This window comes from Micromys minutus (assembly GCF_963924665.1).
Source record: "Micromys minutus genome assembly, chromosome: 29".
NCBI classification, from domain to species: domain Eukaryota; kingdom Metazoa; phylum Chordata; class Mammalia; order Rodentia; family Muridae; genus Micromys; species Micromys minutus.
Window position 1 is genome coordinate 9,035,679 of NC_137964.1, and position 20,862 is coordinate 9,056,540.

At 44.5% G+C, this 20,862-nt stretch overlaps 1 protein-coding gene across 5 annotated transcripts in view; it reads left to right on the plus strand.

Moving 5' to 3' along the window:
• FRY (FRY microtubule binding protein) overlaps positions 1-20,862 on the plus strand; it is a 364,922-nt gene that overhangs the window by 331,902 nt on the left and 12,158 nt on the right. For all 5 annotated transcript variants that reach the window (XM_080941189.1, XM_080941185.1, XM_080941186.1 and 2 more), the window contains 7 exons: positions 4,088-4,288; positions 4,649-4,804; positions 7,141-7,307; positions 8,787-8,976; positions 12,178-12,327; positions 13,259-13,357; positions 15,241-15,324. In XM_080941189.1, the coding sequence (XP_080797315.1) occupies positions 4,088-4,288; positions 4,649-4,804; positions 7,141-7,307; positions 8,787-8,976; positions 12,178-12,327; positions 13,259-13,357; positions 15,241-15,324 (1,047 nt within the window). The remainder of the gene's footprint in view (positions 1-4,087; positions 4,289-4,648; positions 4,805-7,140; positions 7,308-8,786; positions 8,977-12,177; positions 12,328-13,258; positions 13,358-15,240; positions 15,325-20,862) is intronic.

Sequence of the window (20,862 nt, forward strand, 5' to 3'; positions counted from 1 at the left end):
GAGATCGATAAGTGTTTTGACTATGATTTATGGGCAGGCCCCTGCTGTCTCTTCCACTCTGTAGATGGTGAAATCAGGCTGAGGATGTACCTAAGTGATACAGTGTCTACTTAGCATGGAGTGAGGCCCTGAGTTCTAGCCCCAGCACTTACTGGAAAAACAAAAATCAAAAAAAAAAAAACAAACAAAAAAAAAAAAAAAAAAACACACACACTTCCTTTTCTAAGAACCCAAAGCAATCTCTCTGTATCTGGCAACTAGGTAAAGTTGTGTTCTGCAAGAAAAGGACAGGGCTGATAATGGTGATGCCTGACCCCTGGCCTAGATCAGCATAAGCAAGTGGACCCATGTCCCTCTCACTTTAAGTAGCTTTATTTGAAAAAATGTATTTGATGTTTTGGGTTTGGGGGAGGGGTTGTTTTGGGGTTTGTTTGGTTTTTTGTTTTGTTTTGAGGGGGGTTGTTTTATTTGTTTGGTGGGTTGGTTGGTGTTTGTTTTGGCTAGGGATAAACTCATAGGAAGGTGTTTTCTTATCATGCACTAAGACCTGGTTCAATCTCTGGCACTCTAATAATAACATTTTAACACAATTTCATTTTAGATAATTTTGAGATATTATCTTTGACACTTCTAGGATATTTGACGATATTCTACTCTCTCAGTATGAACTGGGTGTTATGTTTAAGTTTGAGAACTGTATGTGCATATGGTCCACCTGAAATAGCTACTCTGTATTTTCACAAACACAACACACATACACAATCTGGCATCACGCATACACAGGGTTTTGCCTTTTTTCTTTGTATGTGATCTAAGGTACAAGTTGGGCATATGGTGGAGAGACAGGATGGGTGGCTCCAACTAAGTGTATTTTTTGCCATGCTGAGAAAGCTGGGCTTGGAGCTGGAAAGATAGCTCAGCGGTTAATAGCACTGGCTACTCTTGTAGAGGACCCAAGTTTAGTTCCCAGCACCTACAGGGCAGTTCACAAACATCTCTGACTCCAGTTCCTAGAGATCTAGCACAGCATACACATGGCACACAGGCGTACATGCAGACAGAACATTCATACTTTAAAATAATAATAATTTTTTAAAAGCTGGGCTGACTTTTACGCACTATAGACTTTTGTTATGTACACTAGAAATCGATCCCAAGAGCCGTTAACAATACTAGGCACGTGTTCTTCCTCTTAGCTACACCCATAGTCCTTCCACTGTGGACCTTCTCTGGGAGCTAGACCTCTCAGCTACCACAAGGGAAATAATTTCAATGGCCTTGCCTGCAATGGAGCTGTCATACCCTCTATAGAGACGGATATTAACTGCGCCTCCCAGTTCTCATGCCCAGTGGGTTCAGTTTCCCCCACATCAAGAGCATCTGTGCCCAGTGTAGCAGCCTCTTAACCTTTCGTACCGCTGCGATGCTGCAAGCTCGGATCTGTGGAGGAGACCTCCAGAGCTGTAGCTTGGGGGAGCCTTCCCAACCACGTCTGTTCATTTGGCACAAGAAAAATTGGGGTTGTGAGTTTGTGTTTACAGATTCTCACACCCTCATTCTCTTTATCTCCCACCCCCTCCCTTTATTTTAATTTTTCTTTTTTTACAAATTACATTTTGCTTTTCTTTCAAGACTTTTTGGTCTTATACATTTTTTTTTCATATTCCCACCACAGTAGCTACATTAAGCCCTAAACCAAGGAATTAATTGTTCCCACCAGGAAGAAACCCGAATTATTTAGTAGTGATTTCTTACAGCCATCTGGGGGAAACCGGTACAGGTTGAGTTTTCCTATTCTGAATTCTTGGGACTAGAAGTGTTTCAGATTTGAGAGTGTTATTTCTTTTGGAATATTTGCATACGCGTAATATGCACAGTTTCTTTGGGATGAGCCTCAAGTCTAAATGCTAATTTCATTTTTATTTCCTCTGCATTTAGCCTGATGGTAATTTCTTACAGCATTTTTAGTGGTCCTGGGTTTTGACTGTGACCTGTACCACGGAATTTTTTACTTGGGAGCTCCATGATGGCACTGAAGAACAATTGGGATTTGGGAACACTTCGCATTAGGGAGGTCCAACCCATGTGGCATGAATACAGACCCAGGTTCAGTTCCCAGCACCCCAGCTGCTCACAGCCATCTGTAACTTTAATTTCAGGGGATCCGATTCCCTCCCCTGGCTTCTGAGGGCACTGCATGCACATAGGACTCATACATACACACGGGCACACACATAAAATAATAATAAATGCTTGAAAATCCCATAACAGGACAGATGACGGTAACACTTTCTCTCTCTGCAGTGATGTGCTTAGGAGTCTTACTATTGCCTTCTTCCACAAATAGTCAAAACAAACCGTGGACAGGCTGCCAACACCTATTAGAGGTGAGGTCTGTGGCACCAAGGACTGGTCCACGAAACCCACCTTATCTAAAACCAGGAACCAGAGGAGTAAAGCCTCATACTTACTGTATTTGATGCTCTCTCGTGACTCTTGGACTATTATGCTGCTCGCTGACCTCCCATCAGAAGCATAGCTTCTATACCTCAGGAACCATTAGGCCCTGTTTCAAAAGATGGAGTGCTGGGTCTTACTCAGATGACTTCTTGTTTATCATCAGAGTGCGCCTTACTTACTTACACCATCACCAAAAAAGCAAACTCAGGAGGAGGGGGGTTTATTCGGCTTACACTTCCACATTGCTGTCCATCACTGAAGGAAGTCAGGACAGGAACTTAAACCGGGAAGGAACCTGGAGGAAGGAGCTGATGCAGAGGCCGTTGGGGATGCTGTTTACTGGCTCCTCAAGGTTTGTGCAGCCAACTTGCTTTCTTATAGAACCACCTCTCAGGGATACCACCACCCACAATGGGTTCATTGATCGCTCATTTAAAAAAAGCCATACAGCTGGATCTCATGGAAGCATTTTTACAGCTGAAACTCCTTCCTCTCTGATGACCGAAGCTTGTGTCAAATTGACACACACAGTCGGCCAGTGCCGTATAGATATCTTCCTTTACTCCTGCTCCAAGAGACAGAAAACCAACCCCCGCATTCATTTCTGCAGAAAAGAAAAGGATATGGCAGCCAAATAGACTTGTCTAATGGCTGGTGCTTTGTAGAGAAGATCTGAGATCCAAGTCCAGGAGTTAATACTTTCTTGTTTGACAAAGCCAGTTCTCGCGGAATCAGAATGGGCAAGTCAGCAGGAAGTCTTCAGAGCAGAGGCAAAAAATGTAACCACTTCCCAGCTTGGGACAATTTAAAGATGAGTCTTAAGCAAAAGCCAAGATGTGGCTTCCTATTAGTGCATGGCCCCTTGACCTTTATACAGCACTCACAGCCTTTAACTCTGCCCACCCCCCTCCCCCCCCCCACCGCCGTGGAATCTGCTGTGGCAAAACAGTCTGGGATGTTTACCTAATGTGCTTCTACTTAACAGCCAAGGAATTCTGGAATGTGCTCTAAGCATACTTGTTTCTCCTCCTTAAAACTAAACAGAGGCTGGCCGGGGAGAGGACGTATACACTAATTTTAAAGTTATTTTAATATTAATAATCTCCCTCTTTTTTTTTTGGACAGATTTTTAAAAACACAAAGTTTTCTAGGGTTTACCAAAATTAAACTTTAAGAAATATGTATTTCCTAATGGGTGTGGTACCTTTAATCCCAACGCTTGGGAGAGAGCGAAGGAGAGAAAGAGAGAGAGAGAGACAGAGACAGATGGATCTCTGTGAGTTAGAGGCTAGCCTGGTCTACAAAGTGAGTTCTAGGCCATCTAAGGCTACACAATAAGACCTTGTTTCAAAAAAAAAAACAAAAAAACCATATATACATATGTATGTGTATGTATATTTTAACACATCAAAGAGAAGTGTGCCTTTACTTGTTCTTGTGAGATAACGCACATTTCCCGAAAAGCTTCCCTTCTTTTTGTCTCCTCTTGTGGGTAAACTGGAGTCTGAGCATCACAGCAGCTGAGGGAGGGCTTGAGACCATGGTTGTTTCTACGCTGGGACTGACTGTGGGAAGGTGAGTGCGCCAGCGGACTGGGGCATGAAGAGCCGACTGTGGTATGTTCCAGGGGGAGAGTATGGACAACTTCAACTGGGGAGTACGCAGGCGCTCCCTGGACAGCCTGGACAAGTGTGATATGCAGATCCTGGAGGAGCGCCAGCTCTCGAGAAGTACTCCCAGCCTAAACAAGATGAGCCATGAGGATTCAGATGAGTCATCGGAGGAGGAGGACCTCACAGCCAGCCAGATCCTGGAACATTCAGACCTCGTAAGTAGGGACTCGCCCACTGGTGAGTTGGGAAGCCTTGGGTTTGGTTTGGACTTTTTTTTTTTTTTTAATTAATTCAGGAGTTTTGTTTCCAGCTAAATAAACTTTATGGCGGCTGAACTGAAATCTGACCGCTCAGTGTCTCAGTGGCCTCTTCTCTGGAGGTCGCTGTAGGCAGTTGGTACCCTGAGGCCAGATTCATTAGGGGCTGCCCACTGCTACGTTAATATGCTGATAGCAATTGATGATATAGAGAACTTAGAAATATTATTCCTGTCAACCAACTACTGGGGAGCAATGGTTTGTGTTCTTCTGACAGGAACTTCCTGTTACATGTCCTTTGCTTTGCCTTCTAAACAGATCATGAATCTCTCCCCCTCTGAGGAGGCCAATCCGATGGAGCTGCTGACCAGTGACTCCACGCCAGCAGACCCTCACTCCTTCAATGCCAGGATGGCAAGCTTCGAGGCGTCTTTGCCTGGAGTAAATAATCTGCAGGTTTCAGAGGGATCAAAGGTGAAGAGATTTGTGGAATTTTTATTGCAGTTCCCTTAGGGGAGTGAGGAAAGGGGGGAAAGAGTCCTAGTTAAGAATTTGTAGAGGGAGGTTCAAAGTCGAGGGGCTTTACACCTCTGGTTTGAAAGGAATGAAGCTCCTGCCCTTCCCTGTGCTTTGAAGTTGTTTTATGCTCACAAACTTGAGCAGACCTCCCTTTGGTGGAGAGAGTTGGCCTGAGGTCTTTGGAAACTGAAATTCTTGACTACTGACTGCAAAAGGAAGCCTCGGAGAGTGGGGAGGCTTTTATAAAACAGTTCTCTAAGTGAGAGGTAGGAGTGTGTGCGCACTGGGTGGAATTTTTTTTCCTGCGTAGGAACTGAGGATACAATTTGCTCATTGATTCGATGCTTGCCTTTTGGAATATTTAATGCGGCCACACAGACTTAGGCCAAGTTTGCATAAAACTCTCCGAGCTAGACTCCCTGAGAAGAGTTACTCCCTAATGCATATAATTTCCTTATTTTAAAAGGTTGGCTTTAAGACAAAAAAAAAAAATCTTGTGGATATTTCATTTAAGGTTTATTTTATCAAAATTCACAGAAAATATTCTGCCCATAAAATTATTCATGTGCGTGCTGTAACCACACATATGACCTTTAGTGTAGAATTTTATTTCTTTATATTAGAGATGCCAGAATAGTCTGTCACTGTTAGAATAGAGCATATCTTGATTTTGGCTATAGTTTTACAACTTTGAAAGAGAAAAAAAAATCAGAGCTAAAATAAGAATTCTTTCTAAGATTGCCCCAACTCAAACGGAAGAATAAAAAAAATTAATTGGAACTCTCAGCATTAGAACTCCCCCCCCCCCTTTTGTCAAAAAATAGAGTCCCCTGGGAAAACTCTTGAAAATACTAGAACATTAGTCCCAAGATTAGAGTATTTTAAGTTAAATTTCTTGGGAAAACATGTAAAACTATCTTTGACACACTGAGTATGTTATTTCTCAGCATGAGTACAGTCTCCATTTTTCTTTTAAATGCTAGTCAATAGATAGATAGACAGACAGATAGACTTCTCTCGAGAGAAATAATCTAATTCTTTCAATAAAACATTCGGTCTCACTTTTGATACCTCTGTTTTCTCATGACCTAAATTCTGTGGTATTTGATATAGTTACGATGTTAGAGAAAACATAGATTCATCCGTAAGAACTTGGCGCCACCAAAGACATGAACCGTCCCGACTCGCTAATACAGCATTAGCATTCTGGCTCATTTCTCCTCATTAATCCTGAATTCAGAATACTGTAAACCAATGGCCAGATGTTAGACCACGGTAAAGGTCTAAGTCCCAGACAATTCTTTTTCTCCTTGATTTTATTTTTAAGATGACTCACAGAAGCACGTATGTGCGCTTCCTCCCTCTGCCGTGGCCTTCCTTCCTCTCACAGAACAGGCTGTTCTCCAGTTGACTTCCCCACCCTCACCCTGCCTCAGGTCAAGCCCAGCCTCTCTTTCCATTTTACTTTGTGTATCTCTTCCCTGCCTCTCACTGACCCAAGATCTGCCTGCTCTCGAGGGGTTTCTTGCTATTGTTTACTGCTCTGTGGTCAGGTAAGAGATGAGAGCTACACGCTCACCTTAGCCACTACCCTAGGAGGGTAGGATGCACCTACATGCAGGCGAGTGATAGGGTGCCCTCTGTATAAGAAAGCCTGTCACCACCGTATGAGGCACGCTGCAGCTTCCCCTCTGAGCATCTGTTGTACCTTGGACCCATGTATTTGTATTCTAGCCTTTATTGGAAAAGGAATTTCCTATTGGAGAACAGGTCTGGATGTGCCTGTCTCTAAGACATGGGCTGCAAAATCAAAGTTTATCTGTGTCTGGCTTCTTTCTGGGTGTTAGAACTACAGTAGTCTTGTGAGGTGGACCTCCATGGACCGGTCCAGGCATTAGTGTACATATCATCTGCTCTGGGGCTGCTGAGTTCTTATGACTACAAAGGTTTATCGCTTCTCTTCTGGCTTAACTCTGATGGCCAACCTGACACTGAGCAAGTACTCTATACACAGAGCCGAGGCTGCTAATCTGTAAACACAGAAGCTAGACAGGATAGGGGAGGAGTCTGTCCGACAATATTGAAGTTAGCCGTCATACAGTCTGAACATAGAGATAATCTACCAAGCCCTTGGGGATAATTATGGCAGCCACCAAAAGGAAGTTGGCGGGGAAAGGATACGTCAGAGAATTTCTAAGCCCGTTTCCCTCCCTCTCAGTGTTTCCCTTCTGCTGCATTGAATCCAGAAGGTCTGCTCTTACACGTTGGGGTTTAAAATTTTGTCACCACAGGCTGAGGCAGTCCCCGAAGAGGAGGACACCACCGTGCACGAAGATGATCTTTCGAGTTCCATCAATGAGCTCCCTGCAGCGTTCGAATGCAGTGACAGCTTCAGCCTGGATATGACTGAGGCGGAGGAAAAAGGCAATCGGGGCCTGGACCAGTACACTCTGGCAAGGCAAGGCAGCCCCGGGGAAATGGTTAGCATTAGTATGCGCAGCATACCGTGTGCCATGCACGCCCTCACTAGCTCCACATGACACACAGGCTACACATCCTCTTACTGCAGAGGCCTTCTAATGTGGAAGCTGACACAACCTCACTGAGATGCAATCACCCAGCCCCATGGAGGGCTTTTCCATGGGACTAAGAATTTACAGAGTCAGAAAGGAACATGAAAAGCCCCCCAAAAGGCCCTGGGGATGTGAAGCTTTGAAGATAAGATATGAGCTAAGCTTGAAAATGAATTCTTTCCGAGTTAAAGAAGCAACCTACAGGCTCTTTACAAGCTAAGGTCCTACTCTTTAATGGAGTGTCTTGTGGCGTGGTGGCCAATGCCTCTAAAAGTAGTGACTTAGATCAGCTCAAAGAGAAGCCAGATAGGTGGAAACATCCTACCTTGCACTGATCCAGCATCTGCCATAAGTCACAAGTTACAGTGCGGTTTGGATCTACTTTAGGAGAAAGTCGAGATGCTATACTCACAGAGCTAAGTCAAAGCCCGGGGCTACACAGGATATCTGACCATCAGAGGAAAAGGCTGGGGGGGATGGAATGGAGAAAGCAGGACTTTTCCCGTCCTGCCTTCCTTCCGGTCTGTCTTGTTCACTCTGTTGTTGTTCTTCTTCTTCTAAGATTTATTTATTTCATGTATGTGAGTACACGGTCGCTGTCCTCAGACACACCAGGAGAGGGCATTGGATCCCATCACAGATGGTTGTGAGCCACCATGTGGTTGCTGGGAATTGAACTCAGAGCCTCTCGAAGAGCAGTCAGTGCTCTTAACCGCTGAGCCATCTCTCCAGCCCACTCTTTTGTTCTTCATTCCTGTCCTGCCTCCCCGAACCTTGGTATTCCCAGAGTTTGTGCACAGATTTTCCTTGTCTGTCTACATCAGAGACAAATGTGAAGAACCCAAAGCAGGATTAGAGGGTTGTTTTTTGTTTTTTATTTTGTTTTTTTTTTTTTTTCTGAAGGCAATGTGTAAAGGGCTTGGAGGCAGATGTTTAGTGTGAGGCCTGGCCCCTGGGAGAACAAAGGCTTGCTGAGGGCTATGAGACATGTAAGCCTGTACAAAAGAATTGGAAATGCCAGGCATGGTGGTGAACCCCTTAGATGCCAGCACTCAGGAGGCAGGTAAATCTGTGACTTTAAGGCTAGCCTGGTCTACATAGTGAGTTTCTGGCCAACCAAGACTATATAGTGAGACCAGTTTTAAACCACCCCCCCCACCCAACTGTAAAAAGAATCATACAAATAAAAAAGGATCTATTTCCTAGGAACCAAAAGCTCTCAGAGACCTCTAGTGAAAACCAAATCCCTAGAAGGCCCTTGGAGGGAATAAAGGACCCAAAGGGCCGCCTCGTCAGGCTGACACAGACACACAGGGGTAGGACTTGTACAGCCTTTTGATGACTGTGGTGTCCGTGCTTTCCAGCTTTGGAGAAGGTGACAGGGGTGTGTCTCCCCCTCCCTCGCCCTTCTTCTCGGCCATCCTTGCTGCCTTTCAGCCCGCCGCCTGTGATGACGCCGAGGAAGCCTGGCGCAGCCACATTAACCAGCTCATGTGTGACTCAGACGGCTCCTGTGCTGTGTACACATTTCATGTGTTCTCCTCTCTGTTTAAGGTATGTTCCTGGAGCGTCCTGAAGACAGCCATTGGCTGGGGGCTTCACGAGGGTCTGTTGTCTCAACAGAGCAGTGGTTCTCAACCTTCCTAAAGCCGTGACCCTTTAATACAGTTCCTCATGTTGTGGGGACCCCCCCCAACCATCAAATGATTTCACTGCTGCTTCATAGCTGTGATTTTGCTACTGCTGTGAATCATCATGTAAACATTTGATATGCAAGATGTCTGACCTGAGATCTCTAAAGGGGTCACAAGCCGCAGGCTCACTGCTGCCTCTAGAGTTATGTGATTATTTTTTCCTCTAGAGACTAGTCTCTCTACGTACAGTGATTCACCCTCTTTTTTTTTTTTTTTTTTTTTTTGCCTTACCCTTATGGAGACACTGAACTCAAGTGATTTCAGGTCAGCTGTCATGAAAGGACCTTTTATCTCTGCCACTCCATTTTCTGTTGACATTCTCAGTGGTAAGAAACTATGGTAAAAAAAACAACATGACCAAAGCAACTTGGGGAGGAAATGGTTAATCCAGCCTATAACTTGCAGCCCACCCTTGAGGAAAGCCAGGCAGGAACTGAAGCAGAGACTGTGGAGGAACATTACTGGCTTGACCCCTGTGACTTGCTCAGCTTGCTCTTTTTTGTAACCCAGGACAACCTGCCCAGAGTTGGCACCACCCACAAAGGAGCTGGACCTTCCCTCATTAATCACTAATCAATAAAATGTTCTATACCCATGCCTAACGGCCAATCTAGTGGGGACATTTTTCTCAGTGGAGGTTCCCTCTTACCAAATGACTATAGCCTGTGTCGAGCTAGCAGAACTCTAGCCAGCACAGATGTCACTCAGAACATTAAGGGCATCTTCAGCGAGGCTGTTTTAGTCTCTCTGAACCCCTCTCCTTTTCCTTAGGACACACACTGGACATTTTCATAATGGTTAAAAAATTTTTTTAGTACCAGGCAAGGTGGCTCGTGGCTGTAATCTGGAGCTTTGGAAGGCAGAGGCAGGCAGATTGTTGCAATGCTGGAGATAGCCTCGGCTACATAGTGAGGTCCAGGCTATCCTGGGACTACAGAATGAGACCTTTGGGTTTTTCTTCCTTTTTAAATAATATTGTTTTTTTTTTTTTAATTTCATACATGAGTACTAGTTTAGTTATAGTTTTTATTGCTGTGAAGAGACACCATGACCCTGAAACTTTTATAAGGAGCAACATTTACTTGGGGCTGGCTTAGAGTTTACAAGGTTTAGTCCATTATTGTCATGGCAAGAAGCATGGTGGCATGTGGCAGACACGGTGCTGGAGGAGTTGAGAGTTCTGCATCTGGACTGGCAAACAGCAGTAAGAAACCGAGATACTGGGCCTGGCTTGAGCACTTGAAACCTGAAAGCCCACCCAAGTGACAGACTTCCTCCAACAAGGCCACATCTACTCTAACAAGGCCACACTTCCTAGTAGTGCCACTCCCTGGTGACAAAGCACTAAAATCTGTGCGTTTACTCCTAGTCAGACCACCACAAGTGCTACATTTATTCCAGCTTCACCCAGGCCCCCACCCCCTCTCGACACCATGACCTCTTCTTTAGTTTTGCGCTCACAAGTATAGAATCTGTATTGCTTCACATGGTGTAACATGTTCTAGTTCCACTCATTCATGACTTATCTTTTCCTCCTTTTTAAAAAGGTTTATTTATTTATTGTATATGAGTACACATTGTCACTGAAGAGGGCATCAGATCCCATTACAGATGGTTGTGAGCCGGGAATTGAACTCAGGACCTCTGGAAGTGCTCTTAACCTCTGAGCCATCTCTCCAGCCCTGTTTCTTCTTTCAAGAGCTCTCTATTCGGTTCCATGGCTCTTTTTGAATTGTATCATTCCTGTGTTGACTCATTGGTTTGTTGGGTTTTGTTTCCCCTTTCAGATGTATATTGATATTGATCTTCTATCCGATGTATAGCTGGCAAAGATTCCCTCCCAGTCTGTAGGCTTTCCCCTCAGTCGATTGTTTCCTTGGCTATGCAGAAACTTTTTAGTTCTGGGAGGTCCCATTTGTCAGTGGTTGGCTCCTGAGCAGATATTGTCCTACCGAGAAAGGCCTTTCCTACTGCCGTGGCTTCTAGATGACTGCCTAAGTTCCCAGCTCTCATCACTTGCTGCATGCTGGGCTTCACATCAATGTCATTGGAGCATTTGTAGTTGATTTTGTGTGCAGGGTGGTAGAGGACGGTCTAATTTCATTCCTCTGCACGAGGAATCTAGTTCTCCCTGTTCCTTTGGGCATATGCTGCTGGGTAGTATATCTGTAGCTTCCTTTTGTTTGTTACGATGTATTTATTTATTATTTATTTATTATAAGTACGCTGTCTTCAGACACACCAGAAGAGGGCATCAGATCCCATTACAGATGGTTGTGAGCCACCATGTGGTTGCTGGGATTTGAACTCAGGACCTCTGGAAGAGCAGTCAGTGCTCTTAACTGCTGAGCCATCTCTCCGGTCCTGTCTGTAGCTTTGTAATACCACTCAAAATCTGCACCAGTAGTCCCTGTGCATTGTTCTCCTGCTCAGATCTGCCTGGGCTATCTGAACTCTTTTCTGTTTCCATACGGATTTTAGTATTTCTTTGCTAACAATGTTATTATTTCTAGTCTTCTGGGGGTAGTTCGACTATTTCTTCTCCTATTCATATCCCTTTAATTTTCTTCTTAGGTTACATATTGCTCTGGTTAGTGCTTCAAGCACTGTGTAGAAAGAACTGGGGACAGGTGGTGGCCCTATCTCCTTTCAAATTTTAATGGCACGACCTTGAGGTTTTCTCCATTGAGGATGATGTTGCCTGAGGGTTTGTCATATGGAGCTTTTATTATATACTGTAGATTGTTCACTCTGAATCCCCTGGAGTTGTGTACTACAACTCAAACTTGGGCCCTCTACAAGAATCCCATGCATGTTCTCTTAACTGCTAAGCATCTCTCTAACCCCACTTTTCGTTTTGGTTTGGGTCTCCTCATGTAACACAGGCTGGCCTTGAATTCCCAATCCTCTGTCTCTGCCTCTAAGTCTTTGATTACCGGTTTGCACCACCACGTCCCAACTTATTTTAAACTTCTGTACCACGCCCCAACACACACAAAGTTATTTTCTAGTGTACAAGTTGAGCTTGGCCTTTGTGAACGATCCCTCTCCTGCCTTGCAGAATATTCAGAAGAGGTTCTGCTTCCTAACCTGTGATGCAGCCAGTTACCTTGGAGATAACCTCAGGGGAATCGGGTCCAAATTTGTCAGCTCTTCCCAGATGCTCACCTCCTGCTCTGAGTGCCCTACACTGTTCGTGGATGCGGAGACTGTGAGTATCCCTGTCCTGCTCAGCAGGGTGGCATGTTCATATAGAGATTTGTTATTTGTGTGTGTGTGTGTGTGTGTGTGTGTGTGTGTGCGCGCGCGCGCACACGCGAGCCTGCACACATGAGGGTGCACGCTTCCTCATTTGTAAAGGTCAGAGGACAACTTTAGAGACTTGGTTCTCTCCTTCCACTAATGGGTTCCAGGGATCAAACTCAGGTCCTCTCATTGGCCCATTTTAAAGACACTCCCAAAGCTGTTAGCAGAATAGGATTGTCATATGACTCTCGAGGGTCCCTCGGTCTGCAGATTAACTAGTGAACATTGCCATCTGAAGCCAAGGCACTTCAGAGAATTTGGAACAATCTACCACTGGGTTCCTTCCATCTCCTTCGCCTGTCTCCTGGGTTATTCTGACTGTGATATGATTGTGTGACTCACAGAAGTCACCTGGGAGTCTCCAACTGACTATCATGTCATGATTTTATAAAGAAAACTTTGCAACACTGCCTTGGATTTTTCTTTTTTCAACACAGCCTCCCACATTTACTCTAAGAGGTGAAAAAGTCTGTCTTTCCCACTGCCTGATTGTCTCTCAGCAAGGAAGACAATGTGAAAACTAATTCTATCTTAAATTATTTTAAATACAAATTAAATACAAAATTAGTTTACAGATCTCTCTGGAGGTCTGTCTTCCATAACAAAACTGGAAATATCACTGATACTGATTGATTATAGAATCATATATAAAATTGCTATCATATCTTAACATTGGTTTCCAATGAAAGGCTTGGATTCTAAAGTTTCCAGTTCCTGCTGTAGCCAAAGTGAAGCCATATTAGTTCCTTACTTCCACCTCCTTTTCTGTTTGTACACTAGACCTTCCTATTGGTATTTCCACCCGTTTTTAAAGCAAACTGTTTTCCTGTCTTTAGCTCCTTTCCTGTGGGCTCCTGGACAAGCTGAAGTTCAGCGTGCTGGAACTGCAAGAGTATTTGGACACGTACAACAACAGGAAAGAGGCCACACTCTCGGTAAGCCTGTGTTTCTGTGTGTGGCAGTCAGTTACAACTCAAAGAGCACAGCCATGAGGGGTGTGTGTGTGTGTGTGTGTGTGTGTGTGTGTGTGCTGTGTGTGGTTGTGTGTGTGAGTATTGTTGTGTGGTGTGTGTGAATGTGTGTGTGTGTGTGTGTGTGTGTGTGTGTGCTGTGTGTGGTTGTGTGTGTGAGTATTGTGTGGTGTGTGTGAATGTGTGTGTGTGTGTGTCTATTGCCAGTTTCTACTTTGGAGTAACAGAACTACATATAATGCTGGTTGTAGCCAAATTCATGTGACCTCCGTCAAAAGGCCAAGAGGCTCAAATAGAGCCAAGGAAAGAGCAATCAATGTTCAGCTTTCAACTTTCCCGCACTAAGGTCCCCACCAAGAAACCAGCACATACATTATGTATCTGTTCTATATGTCCCTTGAGATGTATTAAAACCAGTTTCCTTTATCCAACATTTGAATCTAGATCTCTAGTCTGTGATAAAGACCATGACCAGAAGTTAGGATTAAAGAAAGGTTTGTTTGACCTTAGAGGTCATCATGAAAGGAAGTCAGGGCAGGCAGTCCTCTGAAATGCCAGGAAGCAAGAACTGAAGCAGAAGCCATGGAGGAGTGCTACTAACTGGCTTGCTTTCCAGGGCTCTCTCAGCCTGCTTTCTTACATCACTTAGGATCATTTGCCTAGGTGTGCCACCACCCACAGTGGACTGGTCCCTCCCAAAACAATCCCTATTTAAGAAAATGCCCATAGACTTGCCATCCGATCGATCTGTCTAGGTTTGTGTGAAGTTGACAAAAACAGAAAACAAAAAAATAACCAGTGTACCTCCTTCTCGTGTTAGCTTTACCCAGACCCTCCTGCTCCTGACTGTTCTGAGCAGCTTTCTCTCCCGGTCCTCGTGGCTTTGCTTGGTCCTAGCTCTTACTCTTTACCCTCTCCTCCACCCTCCGTGATAGATCTAGAAGCTATTCCTGCCTTCTGACAGGGAGAAGCTCCAGAGACTCAGGGAGTCAGCTGTAAAAACTGTGACAAGGCGTATGAATGACACTATTGTATCTGTGACAAGGTGTATGTAAGACGCCTATTTTATCTATGCCCTCCAATAAAATTCTCCAGACGCTGACAAAAAGAATATGGATTTTTGAAGTCAGATGGACTTAAGTTCAGATCAAAACTCGGTTTCTATCTCTTATTGGTCATCTGATAATAATATCTCATTTGCAAATTACTGTGAAGTTAGGAGTTGTGACAGTCATAGAAGCTGACATGTCCTGCGTCTGTTCTGTATGGCTGACAGCTTACTGGGTTGCAGGTTTTTGCTGCTCCGGCGGCTGCTGTGGTCGAGGCGGTGGTGGTGATGCTGATGTTTGCTTGTTTTTGAGACAGGTTCCCTCTGTGTAGCTCTGCCTGTCCTGGAACTCAGTCTGTAGACCAGATCTACCTGCCTCTGTCTCGCAAGTGCTAGAACTAAAGGCATGTACCATCACATCAGGTCATGAAATTTTATTTTAAAGGACAGGGTAGGCGGCTTAGCAGTTTAGAGCAGCTCTTGTTGAGGACCCATGTGATGACTCACAAGCGTCTGTAACTCTAATCCCAGACAAACACACACACACATAAAATAAGAATAAGCAAATCTTAAAAAGGAAATTGTGGTTTAAAATGGCCATGACTGAATCTATGGCAGGTATTTTCATTTCAGCAAGTCTTTAACCTTTCGAGTTTCCTTTCCTGAAAGTCATCCCAGCAAACTTGTATTTACTCTAGTTAGAAGCACAACAATTCTTCCCGACAAACCCCATGATTTGGATGTCCTCAGGACATCTGTGGGCCTACCCATGTTCCATTTCTCTTTTTCTTGACAACAGTGGCTTGCCAACTGTAAGGCAACGTTTGCAGGCGGCTCGAGAGATGGAGTGATTACCTGCCAGCCCGGGGACTCCGAAGAAAAGGTAATGAACGCCTGTTAAGAGTATGTCTCTCCTGTGGTCTGACTCTGTGTTGGCTTTGAGCCTCACAAGAAGCATGGAGCTTGAGAAGGGAAGAAGAGGAAGGAGCTGTCTCCTACATCCACACGATACCAATCGAGGAAGGCAGCACATCCATTCCATGCATGGTTGTGTGTGCATCTATACCATGCATGGTTGTGTGTGCATCTATGCCATGCATGGTTGTGTGTGCATCCATACAAGAATGGTTGTGTGTGCATCTATACCATGAATGGTTGTGTGTGCATCCATACCATGCGTGGTCATGTATTGGTGGGACTCAGGGACTTTTGTTTTCTCCTCTCTGGTAAAATAGTGACATAGATTAACCTTCTTTGCCGGATGCTGTTAAGTCATGCTAATCACTTCCTAATGAGCCTTTCTTAATCCAGAGTATGAAACCACATTCCACCATTCCTTGATGCCCTGCTTAATCCCTTCAATGCAGGAAACTAGGAAGAAGACTGAGATAAAACTATTCACTCTGGAATTAGGCTTTAAGACAACAAGCTAGACATCACTAAGGTCTAGCTGTGAAAGTGGGTTAGTATGAAAGGCTTGTATAAAGGACCTGAAGCTGGAGGGAATCCATGATGTTCTAAGAACTAAGAGAGGCCATGGAACCAACAAGTACAGGTAGACAAGGCAAACCTGAGAAGCTTCTACAGACATCTCAGAAGCCTGGCTGGGAGGGCTAGGCCGCACGTACCGTATGGACAAACGGAAGCCGTGAGAGGGCACAAGGAAGCTAGGAGCCCACGGCCTAGTCTGTGCAGCAGGTGTCACGCTGAACTGCATCTCTTCTGAGAAGGCTTTCCAGATCATGCACACCCCCCCACATAGGAAACAGGCTGTATCAATGTACAAAGAGCCCAGTAAGGTTTGGGGTGACATTTTTCCACCTAACACCTGTAATCCCACTACCAGTGCTGAGAGCTGTATGCCACCACCCTGTCCCTCCATAAGCCCCAAGATAAGTGACTAAAGATAGCAAAAACAATAAAAGCAACTGTAAGGCTGGAAAAATCTTAGGATCATTAGAGGTAGTTTCTGCTCTTTTTGAGAACACATTTGTAGTTCAGTCTATAGTTTCCTGAGACTTTTGTTTCTAAGACACTGTTTCTCTGTGTAGTCCTGACTATCTTGGAACTTGTTCTGTAGACCAGGCTGGCCTCAAACTCAGAGATCACCTGGCTCTGCCTCCCAAGTGCTGGGACTAAAGGCGTGTACCACCACTGCCCTGCACATTTCTAGAGAGTTTTAATATAGGTAACTCCTTCACAAACAATGGTTACTCAAATGTGGAGTTCAGAATCCTCCTAGAGTTTCCATCCATGTGTGCGTGCACCAGTGATGTCCTGACTTGGCTGTTCGGAATATTTCCCCCGCCCCCTTTAGTGACTGATAGGATTCCCTATGTAGCCCTGACTGTCCTAAAACTTGCTACGTTGACCAGTGGGCCTCAGATTCATGGTAATCTGCCTTCCTCTGTATCCTGTGTATTGGGAGTAAAGTCATGTGCCACCACACCCAGTTTGGATACTTTTAAAAAATAAAGTATTACTAGATTTCACATTTTATGGCCACCTAAGAGGACCTAACCCTGGCTCCAGCTTATTTTTCTTTTTACTTCATTCTGCTGGCCAAGGTCAGGCCAGAAAGCAGCCACCAGGTTAGACCTTAGAATAAGCACAAACTTAGCCCAGTTTATATTATCACTTGTGTGCAGTGTATAAAATGATTCGTTAGCTAAGCATTTGCTCTCTATTCAGATCCTATTGCACCCAGTCATGAAGACTCAGTTGGGAGAATACATTACTATATTACAAACTAATATTAGGTTGAAACCAAGTCTCTGTTTGTTGAGTGCTAGGCCTACAGATAAGTGGAAACTAAAGCTAAATTATTCAACTTTATTTATATTTATTTATTTATTTACTATGTATAGGTAACACCTTAGCTGTGTTCAGACACACCAGAAGAGGGCATCAGATCCCATTACAGATGGTTGTGAGCCACCATGTGGTTGCTGGGAATTGAACCCAGGACCTCTGGAAGAGCAGTCAGTGCTCCTAACCACTGAGCCATCTCTCCAGCCCCTCTAAGGAGGTTCTAATTATGCAGGTGATGTCATGTTAGGGAACAGCCACTGTGCACGCGACCTCCCTTAACTGGGCTGTGGTTCTGTGGCTCCTAGTACTTGTTTCTATACTTGTTACTCCTTGTCTCTTTTCTTGTGTCTTTTGCTAGAGAAAGATTAGAAGATGGAGTCCATCTTCAGTCACTAGTTCACTAGTTCATGCTCTAGGTACACAGTAAAGGCTTTGAGGATAAAAATGGCGGGTAATACTTTTAGGTATTATGTGTTTGTGACCTCATTTGCCCCTTTACAACTGTCCTAATTTGCTCCTCTTACTAGGATGAACACCATGACTAAAAACAACTTGGGAGGAAAGGGTTTATTTCACCTCATATCGTGTAGGCCTGTCACTGAGGTCTATAAGACTGTCCTGCTATAAGGCAGGAACTAAAGACAGGAACCGCCCTGGTGGGATGCTGCTTACTGGCTTGCTCCTCATGGCTTGTTCAGCCTGCCTTCTTCTATAACACAGGACCAACCACCTGCCTAGAAATGGCACCACCCACAGTGGGCTGGGCCATCCCACACAATCAAGGAAATACTCCCACAGACTTTTCCACATGCCAATCTCTTGTAGGCAGTTTCCCAACTCAGGGTTCCCTCCTCTTAGGTGACTTTGATTTGTGTCAAGTTGAGAGACAACAACAAAAAGCAAATAAACAAACACCCTAGCCAGCATAGCTACATCCCTCTGCTCTAAGAAACCTTCCATTGTGCATTTGAGACACGCTGAATCTGAGTGGCAAGCTGTAACTACCATATCCATGTCTCCACGTTGTCTCTGGCCTACTCTTAGAGGCAGAACACACACATAGGAGGGAAAAGAGAAAAAAAAGACTGATTGTGGGGTTAAAGACAAATGTAGAGAAAGCAACATCCTAGTCTGACATCTTCAACCTGCTAATCAAACCAACCATGTCTGCCCCATCTGGCACCAGCATGGAGTTTCAGATATTCTGCTGGTTCATGGACACAGTGGTCACCAGGGAACTTGGGCAACAGCCGTTTTATCTGAGGAAGATGCTTTTAATCTCATGTATGTGATAATTTTGGAGTCTTGGGTCAGCTATTGATTTAGGATTCCTGGTAACTGTTTTAGCAGTTTTCCAGGGCGAGATGCAGCTTATACTAAATAGCACAGGAAACAGGTGAGCAGTTTGCTTTTGTCTCGGAAGATCATTTCTGTTCACATGTATAACTGTTCTGCTTTATGGTGTTTGGGGGCCATTCCCCCATTCCCTGCCTTCACCAGTCAAGACCGAAAAACTTTTTATGATTTGCAATTTCTCAGTGGTCCCTTTGTTTTAGAGTAGCTCCCCCTAGTGGTTACATCTCACATAAACTTAGGTCAGGTAGCCAAGACTCCTGCCAGCCCTGGTCTCTTCAGGTAGTATTTTCTGCCTCCACCCTGTAAAGTACCATTACATACCGTTTTATCTCTATGGCTCCGCAGAAGCATCCCCATGAGAGCTGAAGATGTCTTGCTTGTTAGAATTTATTTGAGTTGACATACGTTCAAACTGTATTTCTGACTCTGAGTGCAAATAATAATTTTACACTCAGCATATTTTGTCTACAAATCATCATTCCAACTATTAGGATCTTCCTGCAAACACACTCTGCTCTTTGTCCTGTCTCGATACAGCAGAGGAATGTGTGCTGCCACCCATGACCTTACACAGGCTGAACAAGTTAAATGTTGAGCCAGACTGTTCACCAGTTGGTTGAAACCCACTAAACCTCAGCCTTCAGATATGGTGCACCTATCTGTCTTCCAAAGACAAATCTTCTCTCCCATCATGGCTAAAGATGTGTCTGCTATGATTTATTTACAGTTTTCTCATAAATAGAAAATACCTCAAAATTTATTATGTGTATCACAGGCTTTGAGGTTTTTAACTTTGAAAGATATTCATGAACAAGACTGAAGGAAAAAAAAAAAACATCTTTTCTTTTGGACAAACAAAATGGCTGTCAACTGAAGATGTAGATTTTCGGCAGAGAGCTTGCCTAGAATGTGCGAAGCCTGGGTTCAACCCCAGCACTGCAAAGATTAAAAAATAACAAAAAGAAGAAAAGGGAAGGGAGGAAGGGGACAAAGGGAGGGAGGAGAAGGGAGGAAGGGAGGGACAGAGGAAGGGAGGGAGGGAGTTGTCACTATCAAACCCAATTAGTATGAAGAAGTAAGTGACCAGCATTCCTGCCTGCTTACATTTCACGCACTCACATGCTAAAACATAAAGAAATTCTTCAGTAGATTGCTACTTTCTACATGGAATCTAAACTTTATCCCATTTAGCTGACACATGTGACTTTCAGCCATTAGGTAAGATACCGTAAGTCAGCCATAGTTGTGCATGCCTATAACCCGTCACTCAGTATCCAGAGGCAGGGAGACTAAAATCTCAAGTCCGAGGCTGACTTCAGATTTGAAGCAGTCCTCCTGCCTCAGTTTCCCAGAGTGGTGGACTCACAGACATATGCCACTGTGCCTGCTTCTGTTCTGCAACTGGCAAACTTCCTGCCTCTCAGTTGTTTAGGATTTCTTCTTCGCATCTGGATTCTTGCCACCCTCTACACACACACCAGGTCCCAGCCCCACTCAGCCAGTTCACAGAACACATTTCCAGATCAAGCTTACATTAAAAGGTTTTCGGGGAAATTCCTAAAATCCTTGGGACCATATAGAACAGTGACATCCATCCCCCACAGCATGGTCAAAAGAACCTTCAGTTGCCCAAATACAGATACATTTAAAAAGACTAATAATGAGATAGTTTTCTGAAGACATGGCTAAGGAAAACCCAAGCCCAAGATAAAAGGAAGCATTATCATTTTCCATGAGCCAGTCCCTTGAAACCCTAAATGCAAATGCCGTTCCAGTCTGTGGCCCAGAGAAGGAATCCAAGAGGACAAAAGCCAAGAAAGCTGCTACAACCCAACCTAAAAAGGAGAGCTCAGGAGGAAGGCTAGGCATGGCCATCATCCAAAAAACACACAGTTGTGCCCTAAGAGCTGAGTGGGAGGAACCTGGTGACTGACAATCCTCAGGACCAAGCCTGAGCTAGCAAAGAAAGTTCGTTTGCCTTCACTGACCAGAGATGCCGAGGTCTAGTACAGCGTTGCTTTGAAAATAAAAACAATAGTGATCTTCACCCAGCACAGATGCCATTTCACAACACCTAAAGCAAAGTCCACACTAGCAGTACCAACCTGCTGCTGAGCTTGCTAGATATTATGTTCCCATCTGACGAAGTCCCAAGGGTCTTCAGTGCTGGCCCTGTGCAGAGCTGGAGAGATGGCTCAGTGGTTAAGAGCACTGGCTGCTCTTGCAGAGGACCAGAGTTCGTTTCTCAGCTCCC